Here is a 21228-nt window from a genome sequence, read left to right on the forward strand (position 1 = left end):
TCTGGCACATGCTGGACGTAAGTTGTAGGTAAGTTATGTGATTATTGGCACACGCTTGTTAGAATTTACTCATAAATCTAAATCCGCCCATTAATGCTGGTCACTGATTGGCTGAAAGCTGTGCACACACGGAGTAAATCTGACCTGTTCATTTCAGTCCAATTCATCATCACAGACAGACATGAATCCATATAAAGCTCCTGATTTTTGAAAATGACCACAAAAAAATGCTTTAATTTGTGTCTAGAAACGCAGCGTTTTAAAACAAATCCCTCCCTGTTTTTTTCTGCTCCAGGTGCGTTTCTCAGCCAGTGTCACACTCTGAACACACAGAAGTGCTGTGATGATTTAAACTTTAAAAGCGTCGTTGCTGTGGTGTGATCATCAGACGACCTGATCGATCAGGTGTGGTCACACCTGATTAATACACTGTTTAGCCATTTAAAGCGCTGTTGCTGTTGGTGATCACCATGCTGACAGATCACACCTGATCGCGGTCGACTGGTGTTTTAAAAGTTTAAATCATCACAGCGTTTCATTATTCAGGTCTGTGATGACCTGATCAGATCCACTGATCAGGAAGCAGCCGGCGCTTTCAACATTTAAAGAGTCACAGTGCTCCATTCATTCACTGCAGCGCTTCCCACAGCCAGTCCACTCATCAGCATTCTGTACACAATGAAAAAAAAATTAAAATAAAAAATAAAATGATGTGAAATTACTCTGTTTCTGACACGCACCACACAGTGTAGTACCGACCCGAACCACTGGGCGGAAACGGGGCTGTCAGCATATACGCTGGATAATTGTCGAGGTGTGCAAATTTATTTAAAACAAAAAAAAAAAAAAATCACACGTCCATAAGTATTCACAGCCTTTGCTCAATACTTTGTTGATGCACCTTTTGGCAGCAATTTCAGCCTCAAGTCATTCTTGAATATGATGTCACAAGCTTGGTGCACCTATCTTTGGGCAGTTTGGTCCATTCCTCTTTGCAGCACCTCTCAAGCTCCATCAGGTTGGATGGGGAACGTCGGTACACAGCCATTTTCAGATCTCTCCAGAGATGTTCAGTCAGATTCAGGTCTGGGCTCTGGCTGGGCCACCCAAGGACATTCACAGAGTTGTCCTGAAGCCACTCCCTTGGTATCTTGGCTGTGTACTTAGGGTCATTGTCCTGCTGAAAGATGAACCGTCGCCCCAGTCTGAGGTCAAGAGTTCTCTGGAGCAGGTTTTCATCCAGGATGTCTCTGTACATTGCTGCATTCATCTTTCCCTCAATCCTGTCTAGTCTCCCAATTCCTGCTGCTGAAAAACATCCCCACAGCATGATGCTGCCACCACCATGCTTCACTGTAGGCATGGTGCCTGGTTTCCTTCAAACATGACGCCAAAGAGTTCAAACTTTGTCTCATCAGACCAGAGAATTTTGTTTCTCCTGGTCTGACAGTCCTTCAGGTGCCTTTTGTCAATCTCCAGGTGGGCTGCCATGTGCTTTCTACTAAGAAGTGGCTTCTCTCTGGACACTCTACCATACAGGCCTGATTGGTGGATTGCTGCAGAGATGGTTGTCCTTCCGGAAAGTTCTCTCCACAGAGGAATGCTGGAGCTCTGACAGAGTGACCATCAGGTTCTTGGTCACCTCCCTGACTAAGGTCCTTCTCCCCCGATCGCTCAGTTTAGACGGGCAGTCAGCTCTAGGAAGAGTCCTGGTGGATCTGAACTTCTTCCATTTACAGAAGATGGAGGCCACTGTGCTCATTGGGACCTTCAAAACAGCAGAAATGTTTCTGGACACTTCCCCAGATTTGTGCCTCCAGACAATCCTGTCTCAGAGGTCGACAGACAATTCCTTTGACTTCATGCTTGGTTTGTGCTCTGACTGTCAACCGTGGGATCTTATATGTAGACAGGTATGTGTCTTTCAACTGAATTGACCCCAGGTGGACTCCAATTAAGCTGTAGAAACATCTCAAGGATCAGTGGAAACAGGAGGCACCTGAGCTCAATTTTGAGCTTCATGGCAAAGACTGAATACTTATGTACGGGTGATTCTTTAACTACGGGCACTATTGGCCTTGTAAATGTAATTTCCACCACACCATTGCCTTACAATATAAAGCGCCTTGGGGCAACTGTTTGTTGTGATTTGGAGCTATATACATGTGCTCTGATGTCACTGTTTATCTTCATAGAAACTACCCAAACAATCTTTCATACAAACTGTTTAAAGGGACATTACAGTGTTGTGGTGGAAATTACGGCAATAGTGTGGGACAACTACATTTTGTTTAAAAAAATCACAACAGTTGTATGACATTGAATACCCCAATTGTGTTTTGATTATTTTACTGATATTTTATTGAGATATTTTAAAACATTAGAAAAAATGTTTCTTTACCATTCATTTTTATCATTGAAGATCAAAAGTCTGGGTGTGGGACAAGCACAAAACGGCAATATTTGCATATAATGAAGGTGAAAAAGTCATCATAGACTACTAGAACAAATTTCTTAACACACTTTTATTGTAAAGATAACTATAAAAGTGTGAAATTTCCCCTTTTTTCTGTTTTTCATACAATATGATCAAAGGACATAATAAGTGCCCGTAGTCTAAGAATCACCCGTACATGTGATTTCTTAGATTTTTATTTTTCATACATTTGCCAAATCTCATAACTTTTTCCATGTTGTCATTATGGGGTATTGTGTGTTGAATTTTGAGGAAAAAATGAATTTCATCCATTTTTTTTAATAAAGCTGTGATATAACAAAATGTGGAAAAGTGCTGTGAAGACTTCTCAGATGCACTGTACGTTATTTCATGTTATGCACTCAGGATGTTTTGCTTTATGTTGATTAGTTGGATCATCATATCGCACAGGCCTGGGTTAATGTATGTGTGAGAGCAGAAGGGCCAGGATACAATGGACTGGGCAGGTCTGGCATTCATAGGAGTCATCAGTGTGTAGCTTCCTGTACCAGAGCCGGGCCCCGCTTAAGGTTGTTCCTGTACCAGAGCCCGGTCCACAGACAGCAGCTAACAGCCCACAACTGCTGTGATTTTCCAGAGCAGTCAGATTCAGAAGAACCTAGTTTGGCAAAAAATAAAACAAAGAAAAATGTTTCAGACGGGGCGGTCGAGGGTTTTCTTCCAGAGCACTGATCAGTAACACAGTCAAACTGAGGACAATGTGAATTATGCTGTGGTGGCTTCACTCACTTGTCTCCATCATGCCCGCTCACTCTGTTTGGTGGCTTCACTCACTTGTCTCCATCATGCCCGCTCACTCTGTTAAGAGTAGGGATGGCTATTGATGAGACTTTATTTGTTGAGGCCCTTATTGATCCAGTTCCTTATCGATTCTGTGTACTAAAAGTCGTCTTTACAGGTTTTCTATGTCAACAACATTTTCAGTCTTAAAGTAAATAAATATGAAATTGGTCACTGGATCCTTGATCTCTGGACATAAATAAAAATAAACAAAATCTGTAGTTTTTGTCAAAAGCATTTCCTTTCAGACATTTTGGCATGAATGTCTCTCCCTCTGAGCTGAGCTCAGCCGGCTGCTGCACGTCAGCGCAGGACGTCTCATTTTGGGAGAAAAAAACAACTTTCCAGACGCATGTATTACAACATTTGGAAAGAGGTGTCATTTGATTTAATACAGCGATTTGCTTTGAGCTTAGAAATTGTGACCGGAATCTATCTTTCCAACTTTACTTGGCAGAGAACCGCGCAGCGTTTGTCCCACAAAACAGAGGACATTATTATTATTATTATTTTTATTTCCTTTACCTGAGCTTTAGTTTACCAACTGGTGAAGCGGGTCCAGCTCACGCCAGAGAACCAAATGTGTGGAACGGAGGACGATTCTTGTTTCTTGCCTGCAACAAGACAAGAGTCCCAGTTGGTGACTTTAATCAGCACAAAAGTGACTCATGATTGACATCTTTAAATGGCTTTGAGAGGGTTAATGAAGAAATTATGGATCCGCTGCTTCTGAGACTGCTCTCAGCTGCACTGAGGTCCACAGTCAATGTAGAGAAATAATCATTTTCCCGACACCCACCGTAAAAAGCGACAGCCCCTCCGGTTTAATGTGAACTGTAGAGTAGACAAGGGAATCGTTAAGCAAAAAGCCTGTTGATGTCAGTGGATAACAGGAACCAGTTTTCGATACCATCCCTAGTCAGGAGACTGATTTACCTAAGTTTTAGTTAACAATTGAACTTGAAATTACAGATTTCAGACTGAAACTGATTTATTACATCTGCCAAAGATGAAATAAAATCACTTGTGTCTGTCTGTTAGCAGGAATAAACTACTGCACGGATTTTGTCAAAATTTTCACCACAGATAGACATTAGACTGTGAAATAATATTGGAGCTGATGTGGATTGACGGACATCAGAAATCTGTGATAATACTGTGTGTGTGTGTGCGCGCGCGCGCATGCGATACTGTTTGTGCGATCTCGTGCGTGTGCACACGATACTGTGTGATAATGTGTGTTTGTGATACTGTGTGTGTGTTCCTGATACTGTGTGCAGTGGTGGGCGCAGTTCCGATGATCTGATAACTGATAATTATCGAAGATAATGTTTTCATTATTGGATTATCCTTTTAGATAACTTTAAAAACCATTATCGGACTAATTATCTTGTGATAAATTTTCGTCCGATAATTTTTAGACCGATAACGTAAATAAAGCTGAACAGCTACAAATATTTGTAAAACTTAAAATCAGTTGAGCACCTACCTGTTAAATGTTTTGTAGTTGATGTGTAGTTCTACCCTCTGCAAAACAGAGAACAGCTGCTTCAAGAAGAAACCGCTCTATCCTCTGCAGGCAAAGGAGAACTGGTCCCGCAAAAAACACTCATTTCTCTTAACCCCATACTGATACACGGGCAGTATCATCCAAGTCATCCAGAGGCATACATTTTTAACTTATGGTTCAACTTTTACCCAAACTAATTTCGGACAAGTTATTTAAATTGTCATGTCTGAAGTTTTATAAAATGAAAATATCAGATATATGTTTTAGTTTTAAAGTAATGCAGTAATTTTTAAGGTTTTAGTGTGGATATATGCTGTTCCCAGCAGTGCATTATGGGTAGGATAGGGTAATCTCAGTACGTTCACGATCTGAGAAATGCATTTGAAACACTGTGATCAGGCTCTACGGACAACAGCATTAAACTCTAGTGCCTAAAGCTCTCGTGAATATATTCTCTGGGTTTATAGACATTGTTATTGTGTCTGCGTTTATTAAATTCCACGGATCTTAAATGTAGCAAACACGGATTATCTGGAATTTTGTTTTGGCAATTTTTCAAGGTCTCTGCTGCCATCTACTGGCCAGTAGTGTTCATTCACCCTATTGACGTATCCCATAATCCCTTGAGTGCCAGAGAGTCGCTGCAGTCAAACAACGTATAGAGAATCCATGCTATGACAGTTGTAAATGAATATTATAATACAAAAATGTATTTTTTATGCTTTTCGTCACGTTAAAAAGAGACTGCTGCATGATACCCTGAAAACTTGCTAAAACAATTATAACAAATAATCCGTGTCTATTAAGTTTAATCTGTGTGGAATTTAATAAATGCAGACCAAATTTCAAACATATTATATATATTAGTCTAGAACAAAGAGGACAAACAGTGTTGTAAAGAACAAAAAGACGTTAAAGAGCAAGCTTCACTTTCCCCCAGAACGACATGATCAGGAAGCGAGTGTAGCTCACAGCAGCTCCCATTGAAAATAACAGAGATACAGTCTGTGATTCTCGCATGTTTACATAAAACACACACAATAACAACGTCTATAAACCCAGAGAATATATTCACGAGAGTTTTAGGCACAATATAAAAATAGTTTTATGTTGCAACGTTAATAGTGTTGTCTGTGTGCAGCGGTTAAACTGCAGCGTGATCAGAGCGTCTCAATGTGACTGAGATCTCAAAGCGCAGCGACCTCTCCGAGGTTTTGCGGGATTTGAAACATCAATAAGGCGAATAGCCAACATTTATGTGTCAAGACAATATTGAGTGCACGTTTTACAACATCATAAAGTGAGCGCACAATATAATAAAATGAGCGCACATTCTCTCCACATGCAAAATATTTTCCGATGACACTTCCAAGGCTCCGTAAAAATGCCTGTGTTTACAAATAAAAAATGGAATATTTTACAAAAGCACATTTATCTGTAAACACCAACACACGACACACGTCACATTAACGTGTTGGTTTACATAATGAATGACTCAACCAATCAGTGTTTAGCAGAGGAGGCACATTTTACCCAGAATCCTTTGCGATCTGTCTGTTTTTTTTTTTGTTGTTTTTTTTTTTTTTTTTTTACAAAACTTCAGAATTAGTGCATTCAACATTAAAAGATATGTTATATTTTAACTTTGTACAAATGACAGAATTGACATTAATGGAGTTATTCTGTCGGTATTCATTTTATTTATACACCAAACCATAACTCAGCATTGCTTTATTTTCCAAGACCTCCGCCTGACCGGAGCGTTGTGATTGGGTAGAGAGCTGAGCTTTGCGGCTGCACTCAGCTTGCTTCTGTGCTGGAAGCCATGTAGTAAACAAGAGCTTCCAGCAGGGGGCATGATTTTCAAAGGCAGTTATCTGATTATCTGTTATCGAAGTTAATTTTTTGGTTATCTGTACCCACCACTGACTGTGTGTGCATGCTAAATACTGAGTGCGTGTGCGTGCGATACTGTATGTGATACTGTGTGTGTTTGTGATACTGTGTGTGCGTGCGATACTGTATGTGATAATGGGTGTTTGTGATACTGTGTGTTTGTGATGCTGAGTGTGTGCGTGCGATACTGTATGTGATCCCTCACCAAAAAATAGTACTTATAAGTATATCCTCTAGCTAGGAATCCACTAGCTTAGCACAGCTACTAGCTCTTCCAGCTTATTAATTAATCAAAAACCCAGACAGAGCTTTAATTCATTTGAAAGCTTGACTCTTAGTCTTGTCCATCCAAATTGGAAGTCCCAAAAACCAGTTTTATTTGTCATTATCTATCGTCCACCTGGTCGTTACTGTGAGTTTCTCTGTGAATTTTCAGACCTTTTGACTGACTTAGTGCTCAAGGAAGCCCTGCTCAAGGAAGCCCTACCATTAATTAATACTTCGATCTTAAATATGATCAATCTATCTTTATTAGTTGGCTATGTACCACAGGCTTAAGGTGGCAGTAATTAAACCATTACTTAAAAAGCCATCACTTGACTCAGCTATCTTAGCTAATTATAGGCCAATCTCCAACCTTCCTTTTCTCTCAAAAATTCTTGAAAGGGTAGTTGTAAAACAGCTAACTGATCATCTGCAGAGGAACGGTCTATTTGAAGAGTTTCATTCAGGTTTTAGAATTCATCATAGTACAGAAACAGCATTAGTGAAGGTTACAAATGATCTTCTTATGGCCTCAGACAGTGGACTCATCTCTGTGCTTGTCCTGTTAGACCTCAGTGCTGCTTTTGATACTGTTGACCATAAAATTTTATTACAGAGATTAGAGCATGCCATAGGTATTAAAGGCACTGCGCTGCGGTGGTTTGAATCATATTTATCTAATAGATTACAATTTGTTCATGTAAATGGGGAGTCTTCTTCACAGACTAAGGTTAATTATGGAGTTCCACAAGGTTCTGTGCTAGGACCAATTTTATTCACTTTATACATGCTTCCCTTAGGCAGTATTATTAGAAAGCATTGCTTAAATTTTCATTGTTACGCAGATGATACCCAGCTTTATCTATCCATGAAGCCAGAGGACACACACCAATTAGTTAAACTGCAGGAATGTCTTACAGACATAAAGACATGGATGACCTCTAATTTCCTGCTTTTAAATTCAGATAAAACTGAAGTTATTGTACTTGGCCCCACAAATCTTAGAAACATGGTGTCTAACCGGATCCTTACTCTGGATAGCATTACCCTGACCTCTAGTAATACTGTGAGAAATCTTGGAGTCATTTTTTTTTATCAGGATATGTCCTTCAATGTGCATATTAAGCAAATATGTAGGACTGCTTTTTTGCATTTGCGCAATATCGCTAAAATTAGAAAGGTCTTGTCTCAGAGTGATGCTGAAAAACTAATTCATGCATTTATTTCCTCTAGGCTGGACTATTGTAATTCATTATTATCAGGTTGTCCTAAAAGTTCCCTGAAAAGCCTTCAGTTAATTCAAAATGCTGCAGCTAGAGTACTGACGGGGACTAGAAGGAGAGAGCATATCTCACCCATATTGGCCTCTCTTCATTGGCTTCCTGTTAATTCTAGAATAGAATTTAAAATTCTTCTTCTTACTTATAAGGTTTTGAATAATCAGGTCCCATCTTATCTTAGGGACCTCATAGTACCATATCACCCCAATAGAGCGCTTCGCTCTCTGACTGCAGGCTTACTTGTAGTTCCTAGGGTTTGTAAGAGTAGAATGGGAGGCAGAGCCTTTAGCTTTCAAGCTCCTCTCCTGTGGAACCAGCTCCCAATTCGGATCAGGGAGACAGACACCCTCTGTACTTTTAAGATTAGGCTTAAGACTTTACTTTTTGCTAAAGCTTATAGTTAGGACTGGATCAGGTGACCCTGAACCATCCCTTAGTTATGCTGCTATAGACTTAGACTGCTGGGGGGTTCCCATGATGCACTGAGTGTTTCCTTCTCTTTTTGGTCTGTATGCACCACTCTGCATTTAATCATTACTGATTGATCTCTGCTCCCCTCCACAGCATGTCTTTTTCCTGATTCTCTCCCTCAGCCCCAACCAGTCCCAGCAGAAGACTGCCCCTCCCTGAGCCTGGTTCTGCTGGAGGTTTCTTCCTGTTAAAAGGGAGTTTTTCCTTCCCACTGTCGCCAAGTGCTTGCTCACAGGGGGTCGTTTTGACCGCTGGGGTTTTTCTGTAATTATTGTATGGCTTTTGCCTTACAATATAAAGCACCTTGGGGCAACTGTTTGTTGTGATTTGGCGCTATATAAATAAAATTGATTGATATAAAAAGTAAACTAGAAGTATACTTGAAACATACTTGCATATACTACTTTTTGGTAAGGGATAATGTGTTTGTGATACTGTGTGTGCGTTTGTGATGCTGAGTGTGTGCGTTTGTGATGCTGAGTGTGATAATGTGTGTGCGTTTGTGATGCTGAGTGTGTGTGTGTGTGTGTGTGTGCGATACTCTATGTAATAATGTGTGTTTGTGATACTGTGTGTGTGTTTGTGATACTGTGTGTGTTTGATGTATGGCCTTGCCTTACAATATAAAGCGCCTTGGGGCAACTGTTTGTTGTGATTTGGCGCTATATAAATAAAATTGATTTGATTTTTGATTTGATGTTGTAGTTGTGTTCCACTGATACTGTGTGTGTGTTTGTGATACTGTGTAATAATGTGTGCGCGTGCGCAATACTGTGTGTGTGTGTGTGTGTGCGCGCGCATGTGTGAGATGCTGTGTGCCATACTGTGCGCGATTCTGTCTGTGCGTGATAGTGTGTGAGTGAGTGAGAGAGAGAGAGATATTTTTTTTCACTTTCAATTTATTTTCTTTTATATAGCACCAAATCACAACAGAGTTGTCTCAAGGTGCTTCACACAAGTAAGGTCTCACCTTACTAACCCCCAGAGCAACAGTGGTAAGAAAAACTCCCTCTGAGGAAGAAACCTCAAGCAGACCAGACTCAAAGGGGTGACCCTCTGCTTGGGCCATGATACAGACATAAATTACAGAACAATTCACCAAACGAATATACAGGAAATGCTGTTGCTGCACAGGACAGGAGGGTCTCCAGAACAAATACCACACCCATCTCTGGATGGAGCTGCACCTTAAACAGAGAGAAAAAAACAGAATCAGGCATCAGAAAGACAAGAAATACAGTATAATTTGTCAGCATTAAACAACAGGAAAAACAGAAGAAATACTATGGTGATCGCCGGCCACTAGCCCTAAACTTCACTAAAAGACCGGGACTTTTAGTTAACTTTAGGTAAAGTTGAGGCTGCGGCGTGCTCTGTTTACTAATTAAGTGAATTAAGAGTAAAAAGCGTAAAACAAAACTTTACCAGTATGCTAGCCATACGAAAGGGAAAATAAGTGAGTCTTAAGTCTGGACTTGAAAGTCTCCACAGAATCTGACTGTTTTATTGATGCAGGGAGATCATTCCACAGAACAGGGGCACGATAAGAGAACGCTTTGTGACCTGCAGACTTCTTATTCACCCTAGGGACACAAAGTAGTTCAGCACCCTGACAACGCAAAGCCCGGGCCGGTACGTAAGGTTTAATTAGGTCAGCTAAGTAGGGAGGAGCCAGTCTGTGAACAATTTTATAGACTAGTAGCAGAACCTTAAAATCTGATCTCACTGGGACAGGAAGCCAGTGAAGAGACGCCAAAATGGGTGTAATGTGGTCAAACTTTCTGCTTCAACCATCCCTTAGTTATGCTGCTATAGACTTAGACTGCTGGGGGGTTCCCATGATGCACTGAGTGTTTCTTTCTCTTTTTGCTCTGTATGCACCACTCTGCATTTAATCATTAGTGATTGATCTCTGCTCCCCTCCACAACATGTTTTTTTCCTGGTTCTCACTCAGCCCCAACCAGTCCCAGCAGAAGACTGCCCCTCCCTGATCATGGTTCTGCTGGAGGTTTCTTCCTGTTAAAAGGGAGTTTTTCCCTTCCCACTGTCGCCACGTGCTTGCTCACAGGGGATCGTTTTGACCGTTGGGGTTTTTCCGTAATTATTGTATGGCCTTGCCTTACAATATAAAGCGCCTTGGGGCAACTGTTTGTTGTGATTTGGCGCTATATAAATAAAATTGATTTGATTTGATTTCATGTCAAAAGTCTGGCAGCAGAGATAGAGAGAGAGAGTGTGTGTGTGTGTGTGTGTGTGTGTGTGTGTGTGTTTAAAGTGGTTTTAGGTGAACCTGTTTGATTGTGGTTCCTTCCTCGTCCTTGCAGACCCGTAGCGTTGACCCACAGTGTTTGGAACGTGGTGGCGGCAGACTGGCCTGCAGCAGCGACATCTGTATGAGTGCGGAACCCTTCTTGGGCGACTTCCGCAGCTCCTGCTCACCGGCGGAGTGCCTGGGTAGGACCAGCATCAGCCCACTCAGCGAGAGTGATGAAGAGTGCCGCGAGGACGATGACGACGGCGAGGAGGACCCGGACGAACGCGAGGCTGCTCAGCAGGCGGTGTTCGAGCGGGATTGTACAGAACTTGACTTGAACTTGATTGAGGAAAACTGACGTATTTGTAAATGATAGGTTTTATTTCTTTTCTTTTTTTTTCCCTATGTATTTTGATTTTATCTTAGCCCCACCCCTTTTCTCAGTGACATCACCAACATTGTAATCTCCAGGCCTCTTTGGCACCAATCAGCAAGACTCTCAGGAACTTCACCTTCTGTCATTGGACGGGCTGATTGACGACGACAGTGATGATTTGACTCCCGCCTGTTAGCGGTAATGACTCTGCGTTGTCGCCCTCTTTTTCTTTTTCCAAATATTGCCGCAAACACGCCCGTGTCCTGCTCTGTGATTGGATGCGGTATCGTCATGTTTCTTCTTCATGGCATCCGGGTGTCTTCCAACATGGATGCTGAGTCACCGCGGCCTGACGATGATGTCACTGCTACACCACTGGCCCTGAAACAACACGCCACCGGCGTTATGGTGTTTGCGGTGACAGTGATGATGTCAAATAGTTAAGGACGGAACCTGTGACGGCTGCTGCTTGATAAATCATTGTGCAGATTAGATAGTTTCAGGGCTGTCTCGTCAGGCAGCGGCGTGGCGGGTCGTCACTGATGCTGTCGTTTCTGTGTCTGAGGTTGGTCCCGCTGTGGTTCCCTCAGAGGACCCGAGTCTTCTGTTCCGGTTGCGTCACTCACTGTAACTCCATGGTTGCATCATGTCACAGAAAGCGAGCAGCAGAGCCGCGTCTGTGCGGCTGATGAACTCTCTGCCGCGTCGGGTCACCGCTCGTGCTCTCTGGTGGTCGTCTGCACGTTTGACTTTGTGGTCAGATGAACTTCCACAAGTCTCCTCCCACATCTGACATAATTTCTTGCGGCTTTAACCAATGGAGTAGTTGTACTTACCGTGTTTTTAATCTTCAGTCGTTGGCGTTTCTTCGCCCTGAGTTGGTCGTCGGTTTTCTCGCCATTTGATTGAAACACGCCCACTTCAGACCAAACCAGTGAACATCCAGCTGATGGCGACTCTTTGATGCTGAACGTTGTTTAAAGTTCCGTCTCTTTTTCTCTCGAATTTGAACTAAAAGAAACGATGCGGTGGGCGATGTTCTTGGAGGAATCGGTGTCCCTGAAACATGATGGCGGCTTTAGTCGCAGCCTGAGCGACTGTTAGCGTGGTGCTAATAGCATGATGTTCTCTCTAAGCGGTTCCTTTATGTCGAATGGCGAAAGAATTCTAAGCGGTTGTCCTGATATCATTAGTAGAGTGAGTTTTTTGTTCACCTGTTGATTGAGGCGCTGTACTGCAGTTAGCCACTGGAGGGCGGTAGACATTTTAACTCGAGTCTTGATGTTGCATCCGACTTTGTTTCCGTTCTGTTTTCTGACATTCGCAACCTTGAAGATGTTTGTTTATCCAGGAGGCTCGTCACCGACGGCTTCATATTAAGAACGTTTTATTTTTGCGTTTTCACTACTTTTCTAAAAATTCTGCTTTGCATTCCTGTGTACCATTTATAAACAAACCCAAAACCTTCCTGTTGCCACGAACACAGGTTCATGCTGTTTTTTTTTTTTCTTCTAGTTGTTGTGTTTGAGGGTGGTGGGAAATTCAATCTCAAAGCCATAAAATAAAAATACAGAAAATAATAATTCTGAAATAATCCATTCACAGCTTTGTGTTCATTCAGTGACATTCCATTTATTTATACAGCGCCAAATCACAACACAAATCACACCAAAGTGCTGCAACATGAGTCGGGCTTAAAGTTGACCCAGCCCATGAGCAACCTAGGCAACGTTAACACGTGATGAGAAAAATAAAGGAACTAGTCTGGTGATGAAATGAGTTGATTATTTCAATAATGAAGATGTGAAACCTTAATGTGTTCACTAACACGTCAAAGATTGGAGAAGGAAGAAGTGTGAGTGGACGTTTCAGTTGCGAGCGACCTCCTGAGTGGACGGGGGCAGGGAGTTTGTTCGAGTGGCGTTAATCAGCAGTTAGCATCTAACTTCACAATTGTTAATAAAAAAAAAAATCACATTAGTGTCAGCACATTAAAACAAAACAAGCTACATTTTTTTTCAAGAGGCTAATGCTAATTAGCAGTGTAAGCTGACTTGGCATCAAACTGTAGCCTCTGAGCTAGCTTAGCATCTGTGTACCCAGATAATTAGTTTGATCCTGTTGTTTTATAGCTGACAGGAAGCGATGCTGATCTGTTTCTGAATGAACATGAGGCAGCTAGCTAATACGATGGTTAGCTTTATTCTGTGTGAAGTTGGTGATGTCATTGACCAAAATGTCATAAATCTGTATGAGATGTTTTCACACGTTAAAGAGATTTAATGTGGATCATGTTGGCCCTTCGTGCTGTCACACTTTAACAAGCTAACAAATTAGGGTTAGCCAAGTTATGAGGTTGGTAGCAACGTGGCGCTCGGTACAGTGAATTCTATATTTAAGCTTGCTGAAGTCTTGTGGGCAGAGAGCGTTGGGTTGACGTCACCAATAAGCTTTTGAGGTTCTGCCACCTCCCGTCATGTTTAGGCTTACACTAACGTTAGCTTGACCTGATCAGCTGTCAGTGGTTGTCTTTTTTTTTTTTTCTGGGTCGGAGTCCGTGGCTCTGGTGGTGAGTGACGTTATTGGAACATTTTAAGAATCATGCCCCTCCCACTACTGATTGGTTTTGCTGATTGGTCGACTAGCCGAAGCCTTAAAACATAATCTCTTATTCTGAAAAAATAATGGAATTGTGTTGGGTTGAATTTTCATCTTTGATTTTGTCAGAAATGAAATGTGCGGTTGGTCTGATTGCATATTTATTAGACGCGCTGTACAAAGATGCTCATTAGTCAACTTGTCTTTTAGAATTTTTTTTTTATTGTTTAAAAAAGACAATTTCAAATGCAGTTTGTGAATAAATTAAGTTTGAGAATTATTTTATAAAGAAATGTAAAAAAAAAAAAAAGTGTCTTTATTTGTCTTCAGGGCGTTTTGATCATTTAATCAATTTTCATAGTTTCAGCAAAAACATGGCTTTGTTGAAACACTTTGTTCTTATTTAACCCAAAATGATCCATCAAGACCGAATATTCCTTTAATTCACTTTGTGGAATTCTACTCTTTTTTTCTCTCTTTTTTTTTTCCCCCTTTGATAAACCAGAGTTTTGTCTATTGGAGCTTTTCTGCACCAGAGACACGAGAACGGGTTTTAAGTGTCTTTTTAAACTGGTGTAAGTCGTCTCAGAACCAGCAGAAAAAACTGCAGCGATACTTCAGGTGTTCCAGGCTGCAGGGACACGGACAGTCAGTGAGCATGGAAAAATGAAGCGCGGATTGTTGAGCTGGATCCTCACAAGGACCAGAGTATTGGTCCTGGTTTGGACCACGTTGGCATCTGTTAAACAATATAATAGCCCACGCTTCCATCAAGTCGTTTGTGAAGCCTTGTTGCTAAATGCAGGCTTCTGGTGGCCACTAGAGGCCACTGTTGCTTGTTGTGAACAGCGGTGTGGTTAGGTCCATAAGTATTTGGATGGTGTTTTCTTCAACATGAAACTATCTTGATCTTATGGCGTCACCTTTAGCCTTTTGGGGCTTTTAACAAAATAAATCCCTTTGATATTTTTACAAACTTTTCACAGCCCACAAATAAGGATTTTTAATACAAATCATCACTTTTACAGCCAGTTTTCTTTCAGTAAGTCAAAGACGAACACATAAACATTTTCCATCAGTTCACTGTGAGGTCACACAAGAAGACCGACCAAACGTCCATCAAACTACAAAACCGGATGAATAAAGACACTTCGGGGATCCTTGACAGTCTGTTGTCCAGGTGATTAGCTGGTCTCCACCTGACCAGTGGCAGGTCCACTCTCTGAGACCTCTGTCCCCGTGGAGGAGACCTCTGTCTCTGAGCAGCGAGTGAGTGTCGGGGTCGTGGTGAGACTGATGGGGATGACTCTCTCTTTTCTGTCCACCATTTGCTGCCGTGGTGCCTGTATTTGCAGCTGGCCGTCCACCAGCGAACAGGTGACATTCTCTGGGTTGACGCCATCCGGCAGGTCGAAGTCCTGCCTGAACTCCTGACACCTGTAGGAGTAGGATCCCTTTCCATCATCCTGTTTCTTCTCTGTCTTCCCGCTCACCCTCAGCTTCCTGCCCACCTGTTTGATGGACAGTTCTTCTGGAGTAAACTCTTTGGTGTCCAGGCTCAGGGCAAACGTGCCGCTGTTCGGGCGCAGCTCCTGGAAGGCGATGGGCTGGAGTGCAGTCGAGTATGAGCTGGAGACCTGGTCGATCTCCTCGAAGATCTTCTGGCGCAGCCTCTCCATGAACTCCATGCTCTGCCTCATCTCCTCCAGGTGGCGGATCATCTCTTGCTCCATGTGGAAAAAGAGGGGCCGGGTCTCGGGCCACAGGCTGCGGATGGGCCAGTGCAGGTCCAGGAAGGGCCTGATGCTGGCAGACGGCGGGCGGTACACGCTGGGACACAACATCCTGATGGTCCTCCTGTTCAGTCTGGAGTCGGTTTGGTTCAGAAGCTCAGTTCGCTGTTGTATTTATACACCAGCCGATGCCACTGGAAGCTTCCAGAAGCATTCCTTGAGCGTGTGTTCTGATCACCTCACGATCTAAATGCAGCACTGTGCAGCCAGCTGCCAAATGCCAGAAAGTGGCAGCTTTGTTCTATTTCAGGCCTCTGCTCCGTCACACTCTTCAGACAGCCAGTGAACACATGAACTGCTGTGATGTAATCATGCAGAGTTCTGCAGCATTCTTCATCCAAATGACATTCACCTAATCTTAAGTCCCGCCTCTGTGTTTGTCTGCAGGAGGCCCCCGTACCGGTGGCAACAGGTCCAGCCTCCCCAAACAGTTCTCTCTACTCTCATCATACTCATATGAACGTTATCATGAATTAGTAGAATAAATAATGTAGACTTCAGAAGTGATTTCATTTCATATACTCTGATCCATTTATTACTCAGATATGGTGAAAATTGAGAACCATTATGCTTCTATAGAAGAAGATGACTTCCCATTTTGTAAATAGTATCCTGAGGTATATCTGATTTTATCAGGGTGACCAAGCGTCCTGTTTTCCCAGGACGTGTCCTGTTTTCACGTTCTGTCCTAACCATCCTGGGTTTTTTTTTTAGAAGATTTAATTTAATTTGCAAAGACTTAGCAATTCTTCAATGGATTTGGATGGCCCTGAAAAGGGCTGTGGGATTTTAGAATCGGATCCAAAACAACAACTGGACCAATCGGAGTACTTGTTCATCTCCAGCAGCTCTCCTCTCCATGAGCCTCTGGTAGGATAGTCCATATTCCTTGTTTGTGTGGAGTAACCTGAAGCATGGATCAGTGCACAGTCCAACATCACACTGAACTCACAACTGGATCGGTGAGCTGTTCGTCCATCTCAGCGGCTTTCCTCTTTCCACTTGTAGTGGAATAAACGACACATGTCCGCTGAGGGTTTTTGGTTTTTGTCTTCCTCTTTCACTTTGATTTTCTCAAGAAAATGGCGACCTGTCAGGCGTTGGACATCTCTTGGATTCGCAGCTCCACGGGGATGAATCTGTGTAGCATCGGTGTCCCACCCCAGTGCATTTGTAGGCTACTGCCGGAAAACCCAATGAAGAACAGGCTCCGGCCCAAGCTTCTTGCTCCTTATAGACAGGTGCACATAACTGGTACTCACGCTCGTGTGTGCTCAACATCATGGATGCACAGCAGAGGTAAACACTTTCCTACAATCTGTCATTGCTTTCCCCTATGAAGCACTTTCCTTGTGTTTTCTCCTGTGCATCATTAATTTTTAGCACACACAGGTACCATGAGTGTAGCGACTGCGCTCTATGTTGTGCTGTCATGACTCCGCCCATTCACTCCTGTCAGGACACAAACTCACAATCCTTGGCGTGGGAGTCAGACTCTCTAACCAGAAGGCTAAAACCCAGGGCTCTGGCCTTGTGACATTTTGAGGGGTTGGGAGTGAGGTTTACTAACCACATATGCACAGCGACACCTGCTGGCCTCTGTTACATGAGTATCAGTTATGTGCACGCCTGCTTATAGAGGAGGAATGCATTCAGCACTGTCATCATCTTCTTCTTTTCTTTCACCTGTTCCCATTAGGGGGCGCCACAGCAGATCAATCATTTCCATCTCACCCTGTCCTCTGTGTCTTTCTCTGTCTCACCAACCACCTGCATGTCCTCCCTCAGCACATCCATAAACTTACTCTTTGTCCTCCCTCTTCTCCTCCTGCCTGGTGGCTCCATCCTCAGCATCCTTCTCTCTATATACCCTGGATCCCTCATCTGCACAGGTCCAAACCATCTCAATCTCACCTCTCTGACTTTGTCTCTAAACCGTCCCGCCTGTCCTGTCCCTCTGATATGTTCATTTTTAATCCTGTCCATTCTCATCTGTGAAAGCAAAGTCTTCATGCGACACCATGTTTATTTCATATTGTGTTCACTGTGAAATGTCTTTGCTTAATCCAGAGACTGTTCATGCAGTTTGCGCAAAAAGACTGATAGCCACATGTTCTGATCGGCGCCTAACTGCAGCCTTGAGACAAAACATTTTCTGTGAGAATTCGTCTCTCCACAACCTGTTTCCAGGTGAAGTCATTTTCAGATAGCTGCCAGTATCAGTTTGGGGAGATGAGCTCATGAGAACTTGTGCACGAACACCATCCTGACGTGTACATAAGGGTGCACTGTAACTGCTGATTCACACACACACACTGCTGTTCGTTGGTGTGTCCAAAGCGCTTTGTATAATAAACCTGTTAATTTTGACAAACAGTCAACCTCCTGACTCTTCCTTCCAAGACAGCCAGAGACCGTTTGGACCAAAGTTTGAAATTTTGCCTCCACACGTCACTCCCAAAGAGAATCACATCTTCAGCTCTGCCTCCTGTCTTTTTGTTAGTGCCACCGTCTCTAAGCCGTCCAACATAGCTGGTCTCACTACTGTTTTGTAAACTTTCCCCTTCACTCTTGCTGATATTTTTCAGTCACAAATCATTCCTGCCACCTTTCTCCACCCACTCCACCCTGCCTGCACTCTCTTCTTCACCTCTACCACACTCTCCATTACTTTGAACAGTTGACCCCAAGTATTTAAACTCATCTACGTTCAGCACTTCTATTCCTTGTAACTGCACTATTCCACTGGGCTCCCTCTCATTCACACACATGTACTTAGTCTTGCTTCTGCTGACTTTCATTCCCCTTCTCTCCAAAGCATATCTCCACATCTCCAAGCTAGACTCAACCTGCTCTCTACTCTTACTACAAATCACAATGTCATCTGCAAATATTATAGTCCATGGGGACTCCTGTCTGATCTCATCCATCAACCTGTCCATCACCATTGCGAACAAGAAAGGACTCAGAGCTGATCCTTGGTGTAATCCCACCTCCACCTTGAATGAGTCTGTCATTCCTACTGTGCATCTCACCACTGTCACACTATTCTTGTACATGTCCTGCACTACCCTAACATACTTCTCTGCCACTCCAGACTTCCTCATACAATACCACAGCTCTTCTCTTGGCACCCTGTCATAACCTTTTTCTAAGTCCACAAACACACAATGTAGCTCTTCTGGCCTTCTCTGTACTTCTCCAAGAGTATTCTCAGAGCAAACATTGCATCTGTAGTGCTCTTTCTCAGCATGAAACCATATTGCTGCTCATAGATCTTCACCTGTTTTCTAAGCCTAGCTTCTACTACTCTTTCCCATAACTTCATGCTGTGGCTGATCAACTTTATGCCTCTGTAGTTACTGCAGCTCTGCACATCACCTTTGTTCTTAAAAATAGGAACCAGTACACTTTGTCTCCACTCCTCAGGCATCCCCTCACTTTCCAAGATTTTATTAAACAATCTGGTTAGAAACTCTACTTCCATTTCTCCTAGACATTTCCATGCCTCCACTGGAATGTCATCTGGACCAACTGCCTTTCCACTCTTCATCTCTTCATAGCAGTCCTCACTTCTTCCTTACTAATGTCTTGTACTTCCTGACTTACTCTCTCCACATCATCCAGCCTTTTCTCTCGCTCATTTTCTTCATTCATCAGCTTTTCAAAATATTCCCTCCACCTTCTCAGCACACTCCTCACTTGTCAGCACATTACCATGTGCATCTTTTACCTACCTAACCTGCTGCACATCCTTTCCAGCTCTGTCCCTTTGTCTGGCCAATCGGTACAAGTCCTTTTCTCCTTCCTTATTATTCAACTTCTTGTATAGCTTGCTAAATGCCTTTTCCTTAGCTTTTGCCACTTCACTTTTCACCTTATGCCACATCTCCTTGTACTCCTGTCTACCTTCTTCATCTCTCCGACTATCCCAAAAATTTTCACCAGCCTCTTTCTCCTTATGCTTTCCTGGACCTCTTCGTTCCACCACCAAGTCTCCTTGTCTTCCTTCCATTGTCCAGATGTCTCACCCAGTACTGTCCTGTATGTCTCCCTTACCACATCTGCAGTACTTTTCCAGTTGTCTAAAATCACTTACCCTCCATCTGGTGTTTCTCTCACCTGCTCACTAAATTTCACATGCCTTCCACCATCTGATCCTTTGTTGCACTCTCACTCTTCTTCACCTTTAAAGTCATCCTACAAACCACCATCCTATGCTGTCTAGCTACACTCTCTCCTGCCACCACCTTACAGTCTCTGATTTCTTTTTGCTTGGTTCTCTTACACAGAATGTAGTCCATCTGTGTGCACCTTCCTCCACTCTTATGTCACCCTGTGCGCCTCCGTTTTCTTAAAGTATGTATTCACTACAGCCATTTCCATTCATTTTGCAAAATCACCTACCATCTGTCCTTCCACATTCCTGTCCTTGATATCATATCTACCCATTACTTCCTCATCACCTCTGTTCCCTTCACCAACATGCCCATTGAAGTCCACTCCTATTACCACTCTTTCATGCTTGGGTTCACTTTCCACCACCTCATCTAACTCACTTCAGAAATATTCTCTCTCTTTCATTTCACAACCTACCTGTGGGGGATATGCACTGATGATATTCATCATCACCCTTCAATTTCCAATTTCACACTCATCACCCTGTCAGACACTCGCTTAACCTCCAACACACTCTTAACATACTCTTCCTTTAAAATGACTCCAACACCATTTCTCTTCCTGTCCTCACCATGGTACAACAACTTGTACCCACTGCTGATGCTCCTGCTCTTACTTCCCTTCCACTTGGTTTCTTGCACACACACAATATGTCTACCTTTCTCCTCTCCATCATATCAGCCAGGTCTCTCCCTTTACCAGTCAGACTGCCAACATTCAAAGTCCCGATTCTCATTTCCACCCGTCTAGGTTTCCTCTTCTTCCGTCGTCTGTGGACATGTTCTCCTCCTCGTCTTCTTCACCCAGCAGTAGCCCAGTTTCTACCGGCACCCTGTTGGGCAACAGCACTGGTGGCAGATGTTAACCCAGGCCTCGACTGATCCAGTATGGAAATTTGATTCTTAGTCTGCATGGTTGGGTTGGCTTGATTTACGCTGGATGCCCTTCCTGACGCAACCCTCATTTCACAACCCTCATTTATCCGGGTTTGGGACTGGCTGCACACCCCATGTGGCTGAGTTTGTCATCAAGAAATGGGAGAAAAAACAAAAAACAACTTTCTTCCACCACTTGAGTCCTTCTCTTTAAAGCAGGATAGGAAACCATCTGGTCGTTTCTGTCAGTGGCACCCATATACTTGCTATACTCAATAATACAAGCTGGACACTGTCAGCTCTCCCGTACATTGGTTCGTCTTGCCCAGAACAGTAATGACATTGGCACACTGAATCATGCACACACGGACCTCCTTCCCATCATGCCAATTCAGCAATTGCATCGATTCATTCTTCAAGTCGATGTGCTCTCCTTTCCTCAGTTTAGCTGTTT

The 21228-nt window shown here is 43.0% G+C and overlaps 2 protein-coding genes and 2 long non-coding RNA genes across 4 annotated transcripts in view; 1 reads left to right on the forward strand and 3 right to left on the reverse strand.

Annotated features, from left to right (window-relative positions):
• fam53c (family with sequence similarity 53 member C) overlaps nt 1-12140 on the forward strand; it is a 66490-nt gene extending 54350 nt beyond the window's left edge. The window contains exon 5 of the mRNA XM_034177573.1: nt 11024-12140. Coding sequence (XP_034033464.1) covers nt 11024-11311 — 288 coding nt within the window. The 3' untranslated portion in view covers nt 11312-12140. The remainder of the gene's footprint in view (nt 1-11023) is intronic.
• LOC117516742 overlaps nt 1-20392 on the reverse strand; it is a 20522-nt gene extending 130 nt beyond the window's left edge. The window contains exons 1-3 of the long non-coding RNA XR_004562538.1: nt 20382-20392; nt 4901-4906; nt 1 (exon numbers count right to left, since the gene is read on the reverse strand). The exon at nt 1 is cut by the window's left edge and continues 130 nt beyond it. This is a non-coding gene — a long non-coding RNA (uncharacterized LOC117516742). The remainder of the gene's footprint in view (nt 2-4900; nt 4907-20381) is intronic.
• Nucleotides 9090-20236, reverse strand: LOC117516743. Its single transcript, XR_004562539.1, has 3 exons — nt 20011-20236; nt 18010-18014; nt 9090-9101 (listed from the first exon to the last, which is right to left on the reverse strand). It is a non-coding gene; the product is annotated as an uncharacterized LOC117516743 (long non-coding RNA).
• Nucleotides 14319-15888, reverse strand: LOC117516741 (heat shock protein, alpha-crystallin-related, b11). Its single transcript, XM_034177575.1, has one exon. The coding sequence runs from the start codon at nt 15769-15771 to the stop codon at nt 15112-15114; it is 660 nt and encodes a 219-aa protein (XP_034033466.1). The 5' UTR covers nt 15772-15888; the 3' UTR covers nt 14319-15111.
• Nucleotides 20393-21228: the final 836 nt, after the last annotated feature.

The sequence above is a fragment of the Thalassophryne amazonica genome, chromosome 9 (genome assembly GCF_902500255.1).
Source record: "Thalassophryne amazonica chromosome 9, fThaAma1.1, whole genome shotgun sequence".
Lineage (NCBI taxonomy): Eukaryota > Metazoa > Chordata > Actinopteri > Batrachoidiformes > Batrachoididae > Thalassophryne > Thalassophryne amazonica.

What these genes read in the sequence shown, in the direction of transcription:
- LOC117516741 (XM_034177575.1), bottom strand. Translation starts at nt 15,771, where the DNA reads ATGTTGTGTCCCAGCGTGTACCGCCCGCCGTCTGCCAGCATCAGGCCC.